Below are 19,059 nucleotides of genomic sequence, written 5' to 3'. Positions count from 1 at the left end.
AGTTTATTGACAGTACAGCATTTGGTTCTTAAAAGTGTTAACAGATCTGGCTGGAGATAGCATCCTTACCAGATATAATCTACTGCAAGCAAATTGATTTGGTCCACATGCCAAGATGAATGATCAATAGCATGACAGAGTGTCCCTCCTCTCCTTCACAAACAAAAAAACAAAATAGTAGCTTAAGATGGTCATGTCCTAGTCTGCTCCTGTAACTCATAACATGTAAGGTTTATTTCATAAAGATTGACTGGGGATAATTGGACAAACAAAAATATTTTTTAAGAGTTAGTTATGAATGAATGGGAGTTGGGAGTAAGGAGATATATCACAGTAGAGCTAAGCCTATTATGAATCATGCAAATTGTTATGCTATGTAAAACCATTGAGAATATGGACCTATTTAAATGTAGATATGTTTTTGTCTCACCAAGAAATCTTCACAAAATGGCTAAAACTTCCTCAGGGAGGTTACTGATTGTAATCAACTACTCCCTGAAGGTTTGAGGGATTTTGTTTATATTCATTTTGAACCTTACTTTAAAACTAAGTTAATACATAGAGTCCAACATTTCAGCCCATATAGCATCCCTCTGCTATATTCAAGATCTGTCCTGAAGTGATATTTTTAATTAAAATCATATTTTGTGGTCACCAAAGTTCAAATTTTACTGAATTTAGTTCACATTTCCTTCCTTTCCCACTCCTGAACCTTATTACAAAGCCCCTTGGTTCTGGAATCAAGTTGTAATGATATAATTTCTTCATCTGGCTGTGCTGTGTATAGACTTATGAAAGCTCAATCTCATTTATTACATGAATGTGAGTCTTACTATTGTAACTGTCTATTGACAGAAATATTCACAAAGATCATAATTGCAAAAAAAATTTCTAATCTCATCAGGTATGACTAAAGCCCTTGCTTTAAAAAATTGTGGAATACAATGCCCAAAAGGAGAGAAAAGAAAGATAGAGAGAGAGAGAGAGAGAGAGAGAGAGAGAGAGAGAGAGAGAAAGTGCCTGCCAAAGAAGCAGGCACAGGGTGGGGTGTGGGGTGTGATGGGAAGGAACCTGGGGACACTGGTTAACATATGGTTCAAAATGTGCAAGGTAGCCATGTCTCTAGAAACAACAAAACTATGAATTTCAGGTCATTAAAATTTAGAAAAAATATCTTATGCACTGCCTCTTAACTATAACATTATTTAGTCAGTAGAAAAATGATTATTCATTTACTTGTTTATATATTTTCTGTCCCTCTCGGATATTCCAGCAAGCTACTGAGAGTATCCTGCCTGCGTGGCAGAGCCTGGCAAGCTCTCTGTGGCGTATTCAATATGCCAAAAACAGTAACACGTTTCACAATGGAGATGTTACTGGTGCCCGCTCAAGCAAATCGATGACAAACCAGAGGACAGTGCTACAGTGCTAAATATTTTCTGATGTAAGTTAAATTTTGTAGAGGTTGAAGGGTATCTTTCCCAGCTCACAAAACATATAAAAACTAGAATAGTTCTCGAATTTGGGTATAAAAAATTGTATGTCAGGTACTTTTTTGGTTACACATGAAATCACTCCCCAACCTGGTAATTAAGTTGAGACTAAGCTAGTGAAGCTGATTGTCTAGTCTATAACATTAATAGAACATTTGGACACACCATGTTATCAATAGCATCACAAGAAATGAAGGACAGGGGTGGAGTGATAGCACAGCAGGTAAGGCGTTTGCCTTGCACACGGCCAACCTAGGTTCGATTCCCAGCATCCCATATGGTCCCTCGAGCACTGCCAGGATAACTCATGAGTGCAGAGCCAGGAGTAACCCCTGAGCATCGCTGAGTGTGACTCCAAAAAGCAAAAAAAGAAAGAAAGAAAGAAAGAAGGAAGGAAGGAAGGAAGGAAGGAAGGAAGGAAGGAAGGAAGGAAGGAAGGAAGAACATGTTTGCAATTCCTATCTTGGTGGTTATCCAATATCCTATCCTGTTGGTTAACACAATATCCTATATGTGTTGGTTAAACTTTTGTCATTAAAATTATTATTCACTCCAATTGTTCACACTAGTTTTTAAAGTCTTTACCAGGACAGAGTCAGAATGAACTTTTGTCTTTGGTTCAGAAATTACCAAAGATGAGACAAATATCAACGACCAACTGTAGAGTTTTCTACCATACATCATACAGGATTCCCCTCCTATTGGAAAGTAGAACTTGCTATGATTTTGTAGATTTGGGGTGGGGGGTAGTTGGGGAACTGATCCATATTTTCACATGAATTTAATATTCGAGTATTCTCGGTTACCCAAAATAACCAGCTACTTCACACAAAAGGGGATTTTCTATTTCCACATGACAGATATGTGTATACACATATACACAGATCTGCATTTGTCTCATTCTCTGTGACCTTGGCACGGACTTAAAGACAACGACTTGGTGAGAACCAAGGGCAAAATAACATTCACTAAACAGATGTATATATGCACACACATGCACATCTTCCTTAGCTACACTTGTGTGAAATATAAAGAAATAAAACAAATGAATGAAATAACTAAAAAAACTATAACATTTTAGATTATAAAACACAACAGAGATTACCAAAATGGTAAGAGGAAGGGAAATAGGAAATTGGCTAAATAGGGACAATTATTGTATGGGGAAATATTAGACTTTTTATAGTGACTGTGACAGTCTACGGAGATGTTGTTTTATAATGTCGCACACCTTTTATTATGAAGTATGTACATGTTGTTTTACTATGTTGCACCTGAAACTTATAGATCTTATAATGCAATAAAACTTCTAAAACTGAATAAAAAATGGAAAATAAAAAGTATAAGTGATATAGTCATGGAATTAATAATAGCTATAGGAATACTATCCTTATTTGGGGTATGCATATTGAGTAGCACTTAGAGTACATTCCTGGTTCTGTGATTAGAGATTACTTCTGGTGGTGCTCTTGAGACCATAGACAGTGCTGGAGTTTGGTGCAGGATTGACTGCCTTCATCCCTAAGCTGTATTTCTGTGGCCCAACTCTCTACCCCTTTTTTAACTGAATTACCCCTTGATTAGAGGTCTTCGGTTGTGAGTTATTTACACAAACTCAAACCCCAGAGACATCTACACATGCTGAGGTGGTCCTGACAGCTCTGATATTCAGGATCCTTGGCTAGAAAGGACATGGATGAGATTTTATAATTAAATATTTAATATTTAATGCATTAAATATTTTCGTATAAATTTACAATAAACTCATTTTGCTCAGCCAACAAAAAACCCTATACAATAATTATACATTTGTAATTGTTTATTCTATTTTTTCAGTAAAATGATAGTGAGCAAACGTATATTCAAAATAATAGTTCTGGAGGAGTATATAACTCAACAATAAGTCTGGAATCTTGAAAAAACAAATAACCACAAAGAAACTAGCATTAGAATCTTTCGACTTTCCTTTCACATTCTAGGAGGAGATAGAGCAAAAGCAGTTATAATCCCAATTAAAATTATAATACTTTTCCAGTAAAGTAAAATATATAGTAGACAATTATACAAAGTATATACATACAAAACAAAAATAAACTTCACTATATAAAATTAAAATCAGCCATACTAAGACGCTGCAGCTAAACCAGAAATAAAATCTATATATAGGGAGAAAATAGTCCACAACATTCATCTAAAAATGGAAAATATTCATTTTACAAAGCATTTACAAACAGCAAAAAAGAAAACACAAGTAACTGCGTCACTAAAGCAAGGAGCAGAAATTCCTCTATAGACAAACAGGTACCCAAGAGGCACAGGAAAGAGTGCTCATCATGCCAGACCATCAGTGAAATGGCCGTAAGATATCACCTCACACCTATGATAATGACATGTCAAAGACTGATAGGGAATAATACGGATAGGTGATAATAGGTGATATGGATGATGACATGTCAAAGACTGATAGGGATATGGTAAAAGGGAAACCTTCAATTGTTGGTTGGACAATCAATTTATTCATATCAATGAAAAAATATGGAGAGTCCTCAACGTTTAAAAATGGAACTACATATAATCCAGGCTGGAGCGATAGCACAGCGGGTAGGGCGTTTGCCTTGCACGCAGCCAACATGGCCAACCCTAGTTCGATTCCTCTGCCCATCTCAGAGAGCCCGGCAAGCTACCGAGAGTATCTCGACTGCATGGCAAAGCCTGGCAAGCTGCCCGTGATGTATTCAATATGCCAAACACAGTACCAACAAGTCTCATGATGGAGATGTTACTGGGACTGTTCAAGCAAATCGATGAATAATGGGAGGACTGTGACCGTGACCATATAATGCAGTAATTCAACTCCTGGACATCTACTTTAAGAAGATAACATTGTTAAGATTCAAAAGGTATGTACACATCCTTGATTATTGCAACACTATTTACAATAGCCAGGATCTGGGGAAATTTGTGTAAAAAGAGAGTGGAGAAAAAGCATTTATTTTGTCTATTTACACAGTGGAATACTACTCAACTATGAAAACATGAAATATTGCAGTTTCCTATAACCTGCATATAACTTCAAAAAGCCATAAGTAAGAAGAGAAAATGACTAATGATTTTCTTACTAATAGTTGGCATATAATTATAAAGTAAGGAAATAGACATTTTCTAATGAAATAAGACCATTAAATGTTGACAACAAAGCAAAAATTACCTAAATAGGGTGGGAGGAGTGTCTAATGGACTGTGCTGGACAGATACTGGAATTTTGGTGGTGTGTATAGATATTTGCAACACTAACATTTATAAACATGTGACTCTTATATACCAGTAGCACTGTAGCACTGTCCTCCCTTTGTTCATCAATTTGCTTGAGTGGGCACCAGTACTGTCTCCATTGTGAAATTTGTTGTTATTGTTTTTGGCATATTGAATAAGCCACGGGTAGCTTGCCAGGCTCTGCCGCGGGCAGGGTACTCTCAGTAGCTTTTCAGGCTCTCCAAGAGGAACGAAGGAATCTAACCCAGGTCGACTGCATGCAAGGCAAATGCCCACCTGCTGTGCTATTGCACTAGTATTACCTAAAAATAAATATCAGTGGCTTTATGTTGAGGTTGGTGAAAAGGGGAAGGGTTCAATACATAGAAAGCATTTAAGAATTTTTAAGGAAGTGAAAAATACCCTATCAATACATATGACAGAATCTCCTGCCCCCATACCAAGCTGTCTTCACCAGGACTCACTCGAGGGGGACAGGTTGAGTTTCCCTCCCCACCCCAAGCAGAGCCCCAGCAGCCTAAATCCTCTAGAAACCAGCCACAGCCATGCTCAAGGCCACTCTCCGCAAGCTCAGACGAGCCTCACCTATGAAGGAACATACAGAGGAACCCAGGTATGTGGGATCTGTGGCTGAGATCTCCACGCCTGCTTGGATCGGTACTGGGCCTCCTCCACCTCAACTGCCCTGTTTTCCAGTAGCTTGGCAATTAGACCCACAATCTGCCCCTGGTGTCATGTAATCTCACTAATGGCCAAGATCCAGAAACTATAAAACAAAGCTCCCGGAAGAGAGCAACGCAGTATTTTCTGGAATATCTCCCCCAGGAGAGCCCAGCAAGCTACCAAGGGTATCCCAACCACACAGCAGAGCCTTGCAAGCTACCCGTGGCTTATTCGATATACCAAAAACAGTAACAATAATGGGCTTCATTTCCCTGATCCTTGAAAGTGCCTCCAATACGGCAATGTTGGGAAGAACTAGTAAGGAGAGTAAAGCCTCTCTTGCAAAACACAGTACCCAAAAGAAGAGAGAGAGATCAAGGGGGAATACCCTGCCACAGAGGCAGGATGGGACTGTGGGGGGGATGGAGGGGGATGCTGGGACCCGTGGTGATGGATGACGGGCACTGGTGGAGGGATGGGCACTTGATCATTGTATAACTGAAACCCAAGCACAAAATTTGTAAGCCTATAACTGTACCTCATGGTGTTTCACTAATAAAAAAATTTTTAAAAAATTTAAAAAAAATTTCAGGGCTGGGATGAATGGAGATGTTACTAGTGCTTGCTTGAGCAAATCCATGAATGGATGACAAGTGATACAAGTGAAGGGATCAGTACCTATAATATTATTAATATGACCCAAAATTAAACAGTAAGCATAAATAATAATCTAATCTACAGTTTTGCAATTGTTATAATTGGTCAACATCAGTTCAATGATTGGGATAAATTTATCAAGCCTCAGGGAAATATTGGTAATTGGGCATATATGCAAGTGTGGTGTGGTGACAGATGTTATATGTGAAATCACTATGTCCTCTCTGAACTTTGCTGTAAAAGGTAAAATAAAATCTCATAAAAAATGTTAACTCATAGAAGTTACCGCTTTCAACTTCATGAAATCCAAGCTGAAATGTTTGAGATTTAAAAAATACAATGGACTGCGCAGAATAGACACAATTCAGGTAAAAGGGCTAGTGAATTTCCAAAAGGCATAGAATAGAAATGACTAGAAGTAAAACACAAAGCAGAAAAGAGACAGAGGAAAATTACACCACCCAAGGCTTCTTTGTCAGTGGGATAATTCCAAGGCATTTAAAATACAGATGTATAGATGAAGTGTTCAAATAGTAGGAGCATAAAGAGGACCGAAGGAAATAATGGCCAATGTTGTCCAAATCTGAAGAAAAAGTACACAGTTGCAAGTATCTCCATAAGCCCCATGCATCAGAAACAAAAGAAAAATACATCATGACACCACAATCAAATTGTCACTGTCACTGTCACTGTCCTCCTATTGTTCATAGATATGCTCGAGAGGACACCAGTAATGACTCCATCGTGAGACTTTCTGTTACTGTTTCTGGCATATCGAATATGTCACGGGTAGCTTGCCAGGCTTTACTGTGCAGGCGGAATACTCTTGGTAGCTTGCCGGCTCTCTGAGGGGGTGGAGGAATTTAACCCAGGTCAGTCACGTGCAAAGAAAACACCCTAGCTGCTATGCTTGTACAAATGAAAAATAAAAACAAAGTCTTAAAAGTAATTACAGGCCTTAAACCATATGAAATGAGACCATAAGAATTGAGAATATAGAAGAGATATAGAATAGTGAAACGAGACCATAAGAAACCACAAGAAATGAGAATAAATTTTATTCCTGCCAAAAGGAAAGGAAAATAATCATAAAGACAATATTTTTAAAACATTCAAAATCATATGATCAACTCAAAGATGTAAAGCAAAAGACAAAATGCAATATTTGCTTCTGAATAAAGTACTCAGTGGTTAGGGAATAGGATGGCTTAACAAAACTAATATCATCTAATATATATCTACAGCTAATATCACCTACAGTTCATAAATAAAGGGATGATTCAATGTCACATCATGATTTCTGGTATTATTTTTATCTGATTTTATGCAATGAATCTGAGCCAAAGTAAAAAGGCCACAGAAGTTAAGCCAGGAGAGACAGAAGAATTGGGCTTAATGGACATTTAAATGGCTCTTTATTCTTAAAAAGCTGCCTACAAATTCTTTTTTCAGTGCACATGGATCATTTTCTGGGATTGATCACATGTTGATCAGAAACAAACTTATGTAAAATCTAAGAAATAGAAGTCATACCAAGTAACCTGTCCAATTACAATGTTCTAATTATGAAAATTAACCAAAAGCAGGATGAAGCGATAGCACAGTGGGTAAGGCATTTGCCTTGTACGTGGCTGACCAGGGTTCAATTCCCTCTTGGAAAGCCCAGCAAGCTACTGAGAATATCTCACCCACACAGCAGAGCCTGGCAAGCTCCATGGGGAGCTTGGTGTATTCCACTTGCTGAAAACTGTAACAAGTCTCACAATGGAGATGTTACTGGTGCCCACTCGAGCAAATCGATGTACAACAGGAGGACAGTGCTACAGTGCAGTTCATTGAATCACTGTGAGCTACAGTTACAAAACTTTCAGGTTGGAGTTTCATTCATCCAGTGATTGAACACCCATTCCTCTACCAGGGTAGTTTGTAAAACTTTTAAAACATTACAAAATCTTCAGTCTGGACTAGTGGTTTTGATTCTGTGCATTCATTCCAAAATCACAAAACATTAAGACATATGTATACTTATGCTCATTGAAGCACTATTTATTGTAGCCAATATCTGAAATAACACAAGTGTTTAATAAGAGATAAATAAATTTTAGTACATATGCGTTGCTTGGAGCGAGTAGCATTTGCTTTGCACATGGCTAATCCAGGTTCTTTTCCTCTGTCCCTCTTGGAGAGCCCAGCAAGCTACCAAGAGTATACCACCCTCACAGCAGAGTCTGGCAAGCTCCCCGAGATGTATTTGATATGCCAAAAACAGTTACAACTCTCACTCCGTGTTCCTGGAGCAAGAAGATGCCATTGGGCTACACTAGCATGCGACAGGGACAAATGGAGATATTACTGGTGTCCACTCGAGCAAATCAATGAACAATGGGGCTACAGTGCTATATATGCACTATGAAATACTATTCATCTATGAGAAAATATGATTTCTTTTTTCTGTTTTCTGAAACTCAGATGGGATTTTACAGTGCTACGCTTAGTGAAGTGAGTCAGAAAGTGAAAGAAAGATACCAGATAAGGCGGATGTAAAGAAAAAAAATGAGGGGATTAAAAAGTCCCTCAGTAAAATAAACTATGAAACATGATTAATAGATGTGGGGACAAAGGATGCCAGGAGGAAAGAGAGCAGAGAGGAGATTTATGGAATAATGGTGGAGAGGTCTTGAAAGACTGGAGGAAGGAATTGGTGTAGTTTATCTGTAAATAAAAAACAAGCGCTTTTATTAGATTTAAAAAATATGATACCAAAATGAAATGTTATTAAAACAAAAAAAATGAGCAATCATAGTATTACCCAAAAGTAAATTGAGTCCATTTTAATTTTTATATGAAAAAATTCAAACTGGGCAATAAATTTAATGGAAATGAAATTTGACAGTTAAAAATAGTAAAAATAATAGAAAAGTTTTAAGGCTTATTATAAAGAGATAGTAATCAAGAATATGAACATTATCATTCAGACGAACACATAGAAAAATGGAAAAAGATACATATTTAAGAAATAAGTGCATAGAAAATTCAACACTTGAGAGAAAATAAAGTTCTTTTAAAAATACTACAAATCCCCACATACTTTGGGAAGTCAAGCAGTCACATCCAATCCCTTATTTATAGTCAGTTAAGCTTATTGATAGCCCCAGCTTTACAGACTCATGACTAAATCTCAGAAGATATCAACTGGCTGCAAAAAATTCACAGATACACCATCTCCTGTCTGAAAACTCTGGAACACCTTTGGTTATTGGGGTAGGATGAATTGAAGCCGACTGTCAGGCATACTCACATCCTCACAGATGCTGCCATGACAGGGACCTGACTCCGTTCCTTTAGGACTAAGCTCTGTAGAGACAACAAACTGCTAACAACTTCAGGTACAGTGGTCTTCAAGCTGAGAACACTACGGTCTTCTGCGAGTAGACACAGAATTCTCCCCCTACCACCCTGTACTTCCAGAAGCCCGAGCAATTGCACCACTTCCCACAACACAACTGCTGCCATGCTAAACTCATTGCTCACTTAAACATTCTGGAGTTTCTGGAGCACATGGCTGCATTCATGACTGACACCTTGTGAAACTCTACAATACTGACATCTCAGTAAGCACACAACAACATAGATGTTTGACAACTAAGCTCAGTAAATGAAAACATTAACACAGAATGCTCAACTAGCAAAAAATAGTTTAGTAATATAACAATTTTCACAAATTTTCTTTTACTAAATTATTTTTTGATAATTTTATCAGCCATTTAGTTGTGACAAGAAATATAAATTAAATTGTTTTATGCATGCTAAGGACACAGACTTGGGTGTGATTAGGAAAATGGGCACAATGGTAGATGAAAGGTCACTAGTGGTAGGGTTGTTTTGGAATATTGAATGTCTACTACAAATGCATCATGATAACTTCGTAAAACATCGTGTTTAAATTAAGGGGGGACATAGTACAAGAAGAAATGGAGAGCGTAAATCAAACAATGACCTTTGATGACTTATGCTTGCATTACAGAATTACTTCAAAGTCCATCATAAATATATTTCGCCTGCACAGCAAAGCCTAGCAAGCTACCCATAATGTATTCAATATGCCAAAAATAGTAACAACAGTCTCACAATGGAGACAATTTCTGGTGCACGCTTGAGCAAATTTATGAACAACAGGAGGACAGTGCTACAGTGCTACTAAAAATTGGATTTTATTTAAACTTTTCACTAAGGTACAGATATACCAATACATCAAAAATTTATTGTAATCACTAATCATTAGATCATTATAAAATCAAGTCACTAGAAAATAACCACTACACACAAACTAGATTGAATAAAATTTAAGTGTATCCTACTGACTGGTTTAATAAGTTTCAGAAGGAAATATTTAACCAGATACTCTAGTACCTTGGTGGTAGAAGTAGAAAATGCTACAGTCACCTGGGAAATGTATCCTGAAAAACACAAATAAATAAACAACAACAAACCCACACCCAACATAAAAGCAAAAACAAAGTTTTCTAGTATGTTTATATTGTAAGAATTTCATACTACATACTCACAAGTAAAATTTCTCATCCCATACTGGATTCAAATTTCCAAAAATAGTTTTGGTCCTTCTTTTGTTCTTTCCAACTTGAACTGTGACATATGGATCACTTGATCCTGTTTTGTCTTTTGCCTGTAAGCCTTGGGCAGAGACCACTGAAATAAACCAAAATATAAGTGTTGTCTTTTTTTATAAAAATATAAAATAGCGATTTCATCATAAATAATAAATTAATAAAGCATTTTGCATCTCTGTCCATTTTGTTAATGGATCCCCCATTGCTTTCATTTTTAAGAGCAACAAAAGTTGGAAAACAGTAAATAAATACACTAATCATTAAAACCTTGCTCTGATATTTTCCTTTACCTCTTAAGAACAGTGACTGAACACATACACATGCATATATTTATAGTTATATACTCACACAGATACTGAAAAAGCGACTTCATATTGAAATGATAAAAGCTTCCCAAAGTAATGTAAAAATCTGTTACTTCAAATTAACATATTTGTAGACTGTTAATAATGATTGACTTAGTAAGAGGAGGTTCCTTATTTTAACTTTATAAACTCATTATGCCTAAGTTAAGAGGTTTGGTAAATTTTAACATAATATGCACACACTTCGTGTTAATGTTATAAGCAATATCAGGAGTTCAAATTAACTAGAGATCACTAAACGCAAATTGCTTAGTCTCAAAGATCAAATGGAAGAAGGCTATTGATCCAAGAGAAAGTATGCCAGCATTTGTTTTCTCGTTAAGAAAAGATAGCAGGAGAGATTATTTTCACTTTTGTAATTTATCAGTAGTGGCAGCAATAACAGAACTTAAGTCTTGTAAACTTCAAGGTACTGATGAATTTGTTGTAAAACAGAAACTTCTTCCTCTGGAAGAGCTTTTGATTAGAAAAAAGCACAGACTGGAATTACCCCAATTATCTATTAAGGCGGCTTTCAGTCTTTCTACACCTACAAACTAATAAAAAGAGGAAATGTTTTGGGCTAATCAAGAGGGCAGAAATTTAAAAGTATATATGTTTACAATAGTATTTTGCATAATTTTAAATGTAATATTACAAAATAAAAATTCATGGGGCCGGAGCTATAGCACAGCGGGTAGGGCCTTTGCCTTGCACGACGCAGACCTGGGTTCGATCCCCAGCATCTTATATGGTCCCCCAAGCACCACCAGGAGTAATTCCTGAGTGCAGAGCCAGGAATATCCCCTGAGCATCGCCATGTATGACCCAAAAAGCAAAAAAAAATAAAATTCATTAGTTAAATGTTAAATAACCAGGAACTGTGCAACTAACAAAAATCTCAACAGAATGTCTTGAAGTATGACAAGTAAAGTTAAGTAAAGTAATACTTAACTCAAATATGGTTTGACTCTGCGGCTGCTTCTTTGCTCTGTTCTTTTGATGCATGTTGACATAGGAAATAATTGGCTAGGCCCAGAAAGACAGCCCAGGGGTTAAAGCAAATCTCTTGCACGCCACCAAGCCCTATTCATCCTTGGCACAACACAGTGCCCCATGCTTCACTGTCGGAGTGTTGGCCGGAGTAACTTCTGGCACTGCAGTCCCAAACAGCACCCTCACATTGATGTTGAACTATTATCCCAAGAATCATAGGGACCCTTCCATCCTTCCTGTCACTTTGGCATCCTGGGGGAAAGCCCTGTTTGCACCCATCTCTTCCTCTATAACTTACTTTCTGAAATACCACTACACAGTATTAGCAAACGATTTACATGAATGTGGTGAATATAAGGATGTTTGAGGACAGCACACAGGATATGACTAAGACTTATGGATAGGAAAGCTGATATAATAGGTACTTGCAAAACCATGTCTGAATCACACTGAAGAATAGATGCATCATGAGCCCTTTTAGAAACCCAGCCTGATCACATTATTCATCAATCACTTCTCTCACAAACTAAGAGTCCCATAGCACAGTTCCATGAACCATCAGTTTAGAACTCACTGATCTAATTCATATTTAAAATTTAAAAGCAGCAATTGGACTTCTTGTCAATTTTGACAAGATTAAACGTTCTATACTCTAGTGATGGTTATTAACATGATTCTAAGACCTGTACAGTTTCAAGATGAAAAGAAAAATGGTAAAGGCTTATTATACCTGTTATAGTAATTTTTGCTGACCACTTAGATGTCCCATCCAGTACACTCTGTTTGGCTGCCTTACTGTATTTCACAAAATCTTCTTTAGAAATATGAAACATTTCCTGAATTACTTCAAATACCTCTGGCCTGTTTTTCTCCCTGATCTTCATTCTTTCTTTCATAGCCATAATAATAGTTTGAGTCTTATCTTCAGCTCCATGCTTAGAACTCTTTTCTGCTGCTCCTAGAATAGAAAAGTCCATGGTAACATAAGTACATATGGAGTTACTTATTGATCGGGAGAGAAAGGGAGAATGAGAAACATTGATCAAGAAAGAGGGAGTGAGGAGAAGGAGGAGTAATATAAGAATGAACAAATGCTTTCAAGGCAGGTGGTTTTGGTTTGTTTTTAGAAATTGTCAGAACAATTCATTAAACTGAGACCCAAAACAGCTATCCTTTGAAATATTATAAATGAATCCATCAGTGTTCTCACTTCCTTTATTGGATTTTATCAGGTGGGTCAGGGGTTGTGAAAACATTGGGTTGAGTTTTCAAAAACAAAAATTGGAATGGCCATAATCAAATGTGATATATATATATATATATATATATATATACACTTTAATGAATGTGTTAGATACTAATTGGGTAGCCAGAACAAAACCTGAGAAATCACAGTAAATACAAAATAACTTTCACTTAAAATATCAAAATTTCAAATATTTGGGTTTATCCAAGGTAACTAATAATTATTATAATGAAATTTACAATAACAAAATTATTGCAAATTTACCGTTTCTTATTTTTAAAAGGTAACATTAATATTTGTTGATACTCAGAGTAAATACACTTGTTTAGGTGATCTCTGAAGTTCTTGAGGGATCACAGATTCAAATTCTCTGATAGAATCATATTTCGGAATAGGTTCAACTTTCACACAAAATCCTTTTCAATTTTAAGACACTGCTTTTTATGGTTAATCCCAATATTCTGAAGATTTTACTTCAAACACAAATCCATCTGTCAGTAAAAGATTTCCATAATTCCATTCTTCTTCTTTCCCTTGTATTCCTAGCAAACAAAAATTGTCCCTGTTGTGTGTGGATTTGGGGATGCTCAATATTTTATGATAAATTTAATCTTCATGGTTTCTTAGTATAAAAAGAATTAAAAATGGGAAAGGCAATGCTTATAGATTGGTTTCTATAGGAATTTTCACTGCTGAAGCATTTTTTTATATAGAAAAAACTGAAATGTAGAGAAAAGCAGCAAGCATGTCTTGTATGCTCAGCTTCTACTTATTCTAGTGTTCATCTACATGAATTCATTGTTTGAGTTGCTATTACTTGTTCTGAGAAATTACATTTCTGAAATGAGCTTCCTGTATCGTAAAATTAACTAAGGGTAATTTATTTCCATAATTCCTACCACAAAGACAGTCTCAATTATGTTTTTCTGAATCTAATTCTGTAAATATTGAACCCATTTTAAGAATAAAAATGAAGACAAAAGAAGCAAGGCCAACTATTAATTTTCCTTAAATGAATTTCAACATAATTCGACAACAATAATTTAGTGAAAATCTTATTTATCTTAAAACATTTGCTTCCTAATTTAACAAATACATTAAGAAAAATCAAGGTGTAATTAGAGGAACCCAAAAGAGTTGAATATTATAGTGGTAAAGACAAGCAGATTTCTTGTCTTTACTTTTAACATTTTAGTACATTTTATAAAAGAAATACTAGAAATTAATAGATTCCATTAAGGAACTTGAAAGAAACATTCTAAATGTCCTAGTCATCTAAAAAACATGCCCTTGAAAAGCTAGTTACACATTTATAAATTATATAACTACCCTTTAGCAATTAAGCATGTTTGCAATTTAACAATAATGGCTTAACTACACAGTATATAATTTTTTATATGCTAAAATTGGGATAGACTTGAATAAATGCAAGTACCCCATAGACATACTTTACTTTCATTTAACAGAAAAGACATTGAAAGAGAGTTATCAGCAAGATTTAAAGTACCTCAAAAGTTGGGATTGTAAAAGCCATACTAATATTTTTCAAAGGTGATACAAAATATTGACTCCTATCTAAGCAACTATTGTGTGACTACTAGTGTTTTTATTTATTTTTTGAGAAGGAATTTGCCATTTATTTTAAATTTAGTTAGGGATAATGTGTCATCTTTAAAGTGTTATCATTGTTCTTAATACAATTTCTTGAGTTTGAGGACATAGATAACAACAACAAAGAATTAAGAGATATTAGTGTTTTTAAAGGCTAAGGTGAGACTGTTAAAGTCCCTGAGAATTAAACTAATTTGGGGTTCTTTTTCTAAATTCCAAAAGAGTTAACTCTCACCACTTATATGATAAATGATATTTTTGGAAATAGCCATCAAAAAGTTAAAATGTCAAGAGCTTTTTCATGCAAATAAATAAAATCTTTGTTCTTAAAGAATGCATCTTGAATTATTTCAGAGACTCATTAAGAATCAGGTTGACCTTTTTTGACCAGGATTCTCTTTTTTTTAGTTTAAATCTTTCCTTGCAAGAGACCAAAGTCTTTAAGGCAGTCAGCTGTAAAAAACTTTGGGGATGGCCAGGGGGGCCCCCTATGGCTCTGCCCCTTGCCACCCAGGTTAGGGGTGGGCTCCCGCAGCCATGGCGGCCGGGGCCCTGGGGGAGATGGTGGGTGAAATGAGGACCATGCCAGTTGATTGATCAGATGCCATTTATTCCATTCTCCCCACCTGCCTGCCCCAAACTCTCTGAGCCTCCCATTCTGGTCTCACGCTGCTCCTCATTCACATCTCCTCCTGTTTCTCCCGCTTATCTCTCCATGCTCCATCTCGCAGCTTGGGCTCTCTCTTCTTCACGTACCTGCTCCTGTATTCTTCTTCTACATTCTTCTCTCTCTGTTCCCCTTGCTAGCCTCTCTGCGGTCCATCTCGTGGCCCTGCTTTCTCCTCTCTCCAGCTCTCTTGCCTCCAACTCCGATCACTCTGGACTGAAGTGGCACCCAGTCAGGTAGCAAAATCAACATAAGAAAACCCTTCCTGAGGGCCCACTTAAAAGGTATTCTAAAGCCCTTCCTGACTGCCCAAGAGCTAAATACCTCCTAAGGTGTTTTTCTCTTTTCCTTAGTCCAATAACTATCAATACTAGCTATTTTTGTATGGACACAGTAAGAGATAACATTGAGACTTATAGGGCAGCTCTCCTGGGAACATCTTGCCACAGACTCAGACTAGACTAGATTTGCCACAGCACTCAGGCCAGATTAATCTTTCCTAACCCCATCAGGGTCCAAATCTAGTTATTACTTTTTGGATCATGACAGCATTTGTCCATGCCCAAGCTCTTAACTTATAGTTAAGCATTATGGCGCTTTGGCCAGGCCCATCTCAATGCCAGGGTAGCACATAGCTTACCACTTGCCCTGGTTCCATCAAGTCCCTCATCGGGACCCTGCTTTGGGGGGCACTAGGAAGTAAAGGCAGCTGAGGCTTAGGTAAGAGAACAGATGCCCAGGAGGGAAATATCACTGAGAGTCACATTACAAAAGCATGTCTTCTTGTGTCCATACAAAAAGGAGATTGCTCTGAATAGACCATGCAAAGGACTTCCAGAGAAGAGAAAAACAATATTTACAAGTCAACAGAGCACAAAGAAAGTTATAAATAAACATAGAGGGATAGGAGCACCGTGCTGGGAGCAACCCAATAAATCTAAACTACCTGAGGTTATGTAGGAAGGACAAAACGGTGTTATCCTACAGTCAGCATTCTCTTAATATATATATATATATATATATATATATATATATATATATATATATAAAGTAAAAGTAAGTAAAGGCCCTCCTGTTGATCATCGATTTGCTCGAGCGGGCCCAGTAACGTCTCCATTGGAGACTTTGTTGTTACTGTGTCTGGCATATTGAATACGTCACGGGGAGCTTGCCAGACTCTGCTGTGCGGGCGAGATACTCTCGGTAGCTTGCCGGGCTCTCCGAGAGGGGTGGAGGAATCGAACTCAGGTCAGCCATGTTGGCTGCGTGCAAGGCAAACGCCCTACCTCTGTATATATATAGTGCCTTGGACACTTTTTAATCCATCAAGCAATTTTTTGAGCACTTTCTCTCTGGGATCACAAATAGACAGCAAAATTATCTTGATTACATTAGTACATGAGGTGGTATTGGGTTTTGAAAGCCTTTTTTATACTAGCCAGATAAGGGTTTTAAACAACAGAGTCATCTTTCAGGTTCAACAATTAATCTTTAAATCTTTTATCAAATGGTATTGATATTAGAATAAATAGTCCTTCTGATAGCTCAAAGGCTTCAAAACGATCCTTAAATTATGAAACTCTGATGAGTCATGGTCACCTTCTTTTGAAATATATCTACGTGTTTTATGGTTTGCTTCTTGGTGGGCTTGGAGCATTGTAGCAGGTACCAGGGGTCAAGCCTGGGTGGTAACAGGCAAGGTAAGCACTCAGGCCACTATGCTATCTCAGACCTCAGATATCTAGCTTTTTCAAAGTTGTGCTTTATATTTTTGATCTGAAGAAAATAGTTCAACTTGCAGCTCTTAGTTCAGAAATAGATGCAGATCCATAATAAACTTTTGTCCCTAATCTGCAAGAACTCAACGATATTTAGTGTTTTTAAACCCATATAACCCATTTTATTTTTCTAGTAAAACTATTTCTTAAATAGATGCAATTTGTCATGAGTTTCTAATTCTTTTGGTTTCAGTATTTTTTTTAGGCCTATTCTATTTATCTTAAAGTTTTCAGAAATAAGCTTAAATTTACATTTATATGAATATACCTACAAAGTTTGCGGGAGAAGTCTATGCAGCTTCATTAATATTCAATAATATCTTAACCATAGATCAGCAAAAGAGACAACATGCAGTAAATACACTTTATACAATAACATACATTATGAAAATCAAAGACACCTCTAATTATTTTAAAAAAAACACTTGATGGACAGATCAGCCAAAACACACACACACACACACACACACACATTGGAGAAAAGTTCCTTTTGGTCGGCTTTGAAGTGTCACAAGCCTGTTGCAATGCATACTTATCATGGGTCAATGTGACCAGGGGACAGGACATATCTGGCAGATATGTCATGACTGTTTAATCATTGTAATCACGCAGGAGAGGTGTAACCCTATCTATAGAAAACATGTTTGTTCTGACTACTGTGAGCATGTGATGTCCGCATTTCTCCACTTTATGCCCAGCCTATATAAGTTATGCTGATTGTCTAATAAAATTGGAACTGCTTAACAGGAGTCCCGACTGTACTTGTGTGCTCCTGTCTCCGTTAAGGAGGTGGCAGCAGAGGGATTTGCTCTTTTCCCCAGAACCCTCTCTTTACAGGAAGGGTAGATAGGCCCAGGCCAGGAGGAGACCGCAACACACACACACACAAACACACACACACACACTTCATGCAAATGAATTAAGAATAAGAGAAAAACTTAGCTTACAGGACTTCATTCTACATAACGTAACATAGGAAAGTTAATTAATAAAAAATAGTTTAACTTTCATATTTATTTATTACACAAAATATTTCATAGAAACTTCACAAATGTATCACCTTTACATGCAGAGTTACAACATTAGGCGTTACTCCCCCAAATAATTATTTATTCCAATCTAACAACTGCAGTATTCTCCATTGTTCTCATTCTATTATCATCCCTATTTTTTCTTAACTCTTATTACAAACATTTTTAATCTCTTCAATTCATCTCCCTCTCAATCTTAATTCCCTCCATTCTCAGTATATAACCTTATCCTTTTTGAAAAAAAACAATACAAATAAATTTTCCTATGAAAAATCAAAACAAAGTCAGTAAAAATAAATCTGATTTGTAGAATTATCAGCTTTCTATGGTGTAAAGAATATTCATCATAGCTTGTTTCAAGTAAATACCTTACAAAATTTCTGAATACTTAATAATCATCAATGACACAACTATCTGATGTGGTTTATCCTCCATGATGGTCTAAAAATACAGGTTCCAGTGAATGTGTTTTCTAAGTAATAGAAACATAGCCCAAGGAACAATAGAGAGCACAAAACATTTCTTGGGAAAAGCTAAGATTAAACCATTACTTATAGGTGATATTTAATTTGCCTCATGGTTTAGCTTAATGCATTAAGGAGATTTTTTTATAGTCTGAGCCTATGGCCAAAGTTCAGCAAGACACAAGAATAATTGCAATGCAAAATGATA

At 36.5% G+C, this 19,059-nt stretch overlaps 1 protein-coding gene across 1 annotated transcript in view; it reads right to left on the bottom strand.

Moving 5' to 3' along the window:
* The window catches only part of UNC13C (unc-13 homolog C), a 626,361-nt gene that overhangs the window by 372,786 nt on the left and 234,516 nt on the right, over positions 1-19,059 (bottom strand). Inside the window, exons 8-9 of the mRNA XM_056115400.1 lie at positions 12,785-13,012; positions 10,652-10,793 (exon numbers count right to left, since the gene is read on the bottom strand). Of these exons, the coding sequence (XP_055971375.1) occupies positions 10,652-10,793; positions 12,785-13,012 (370 nt within the window). The remainder of the gene's footprint in view (positions 1-10,651; positions 10,794-12,784; positions 13,013-19,059) is intronic.

The sequence above is a fragment of the Sorex fumeus genome, unplaced genomic scaffold (genome assembly GCF_029834395.1).
Source record: "Sorex fumeus unplaced genomic scaffold, SorFum_2.1 ptg000029l, whole genome shotgun sequence".
NCBI lineage: Eukaryota > Metazoa > Chordata > Mammalia > Eulipotyphla > Soricidae > Sorex > Sorex fumeus.
This window is presented reverse-complemented; position numbering and strand designations above follow the sequence as displayed.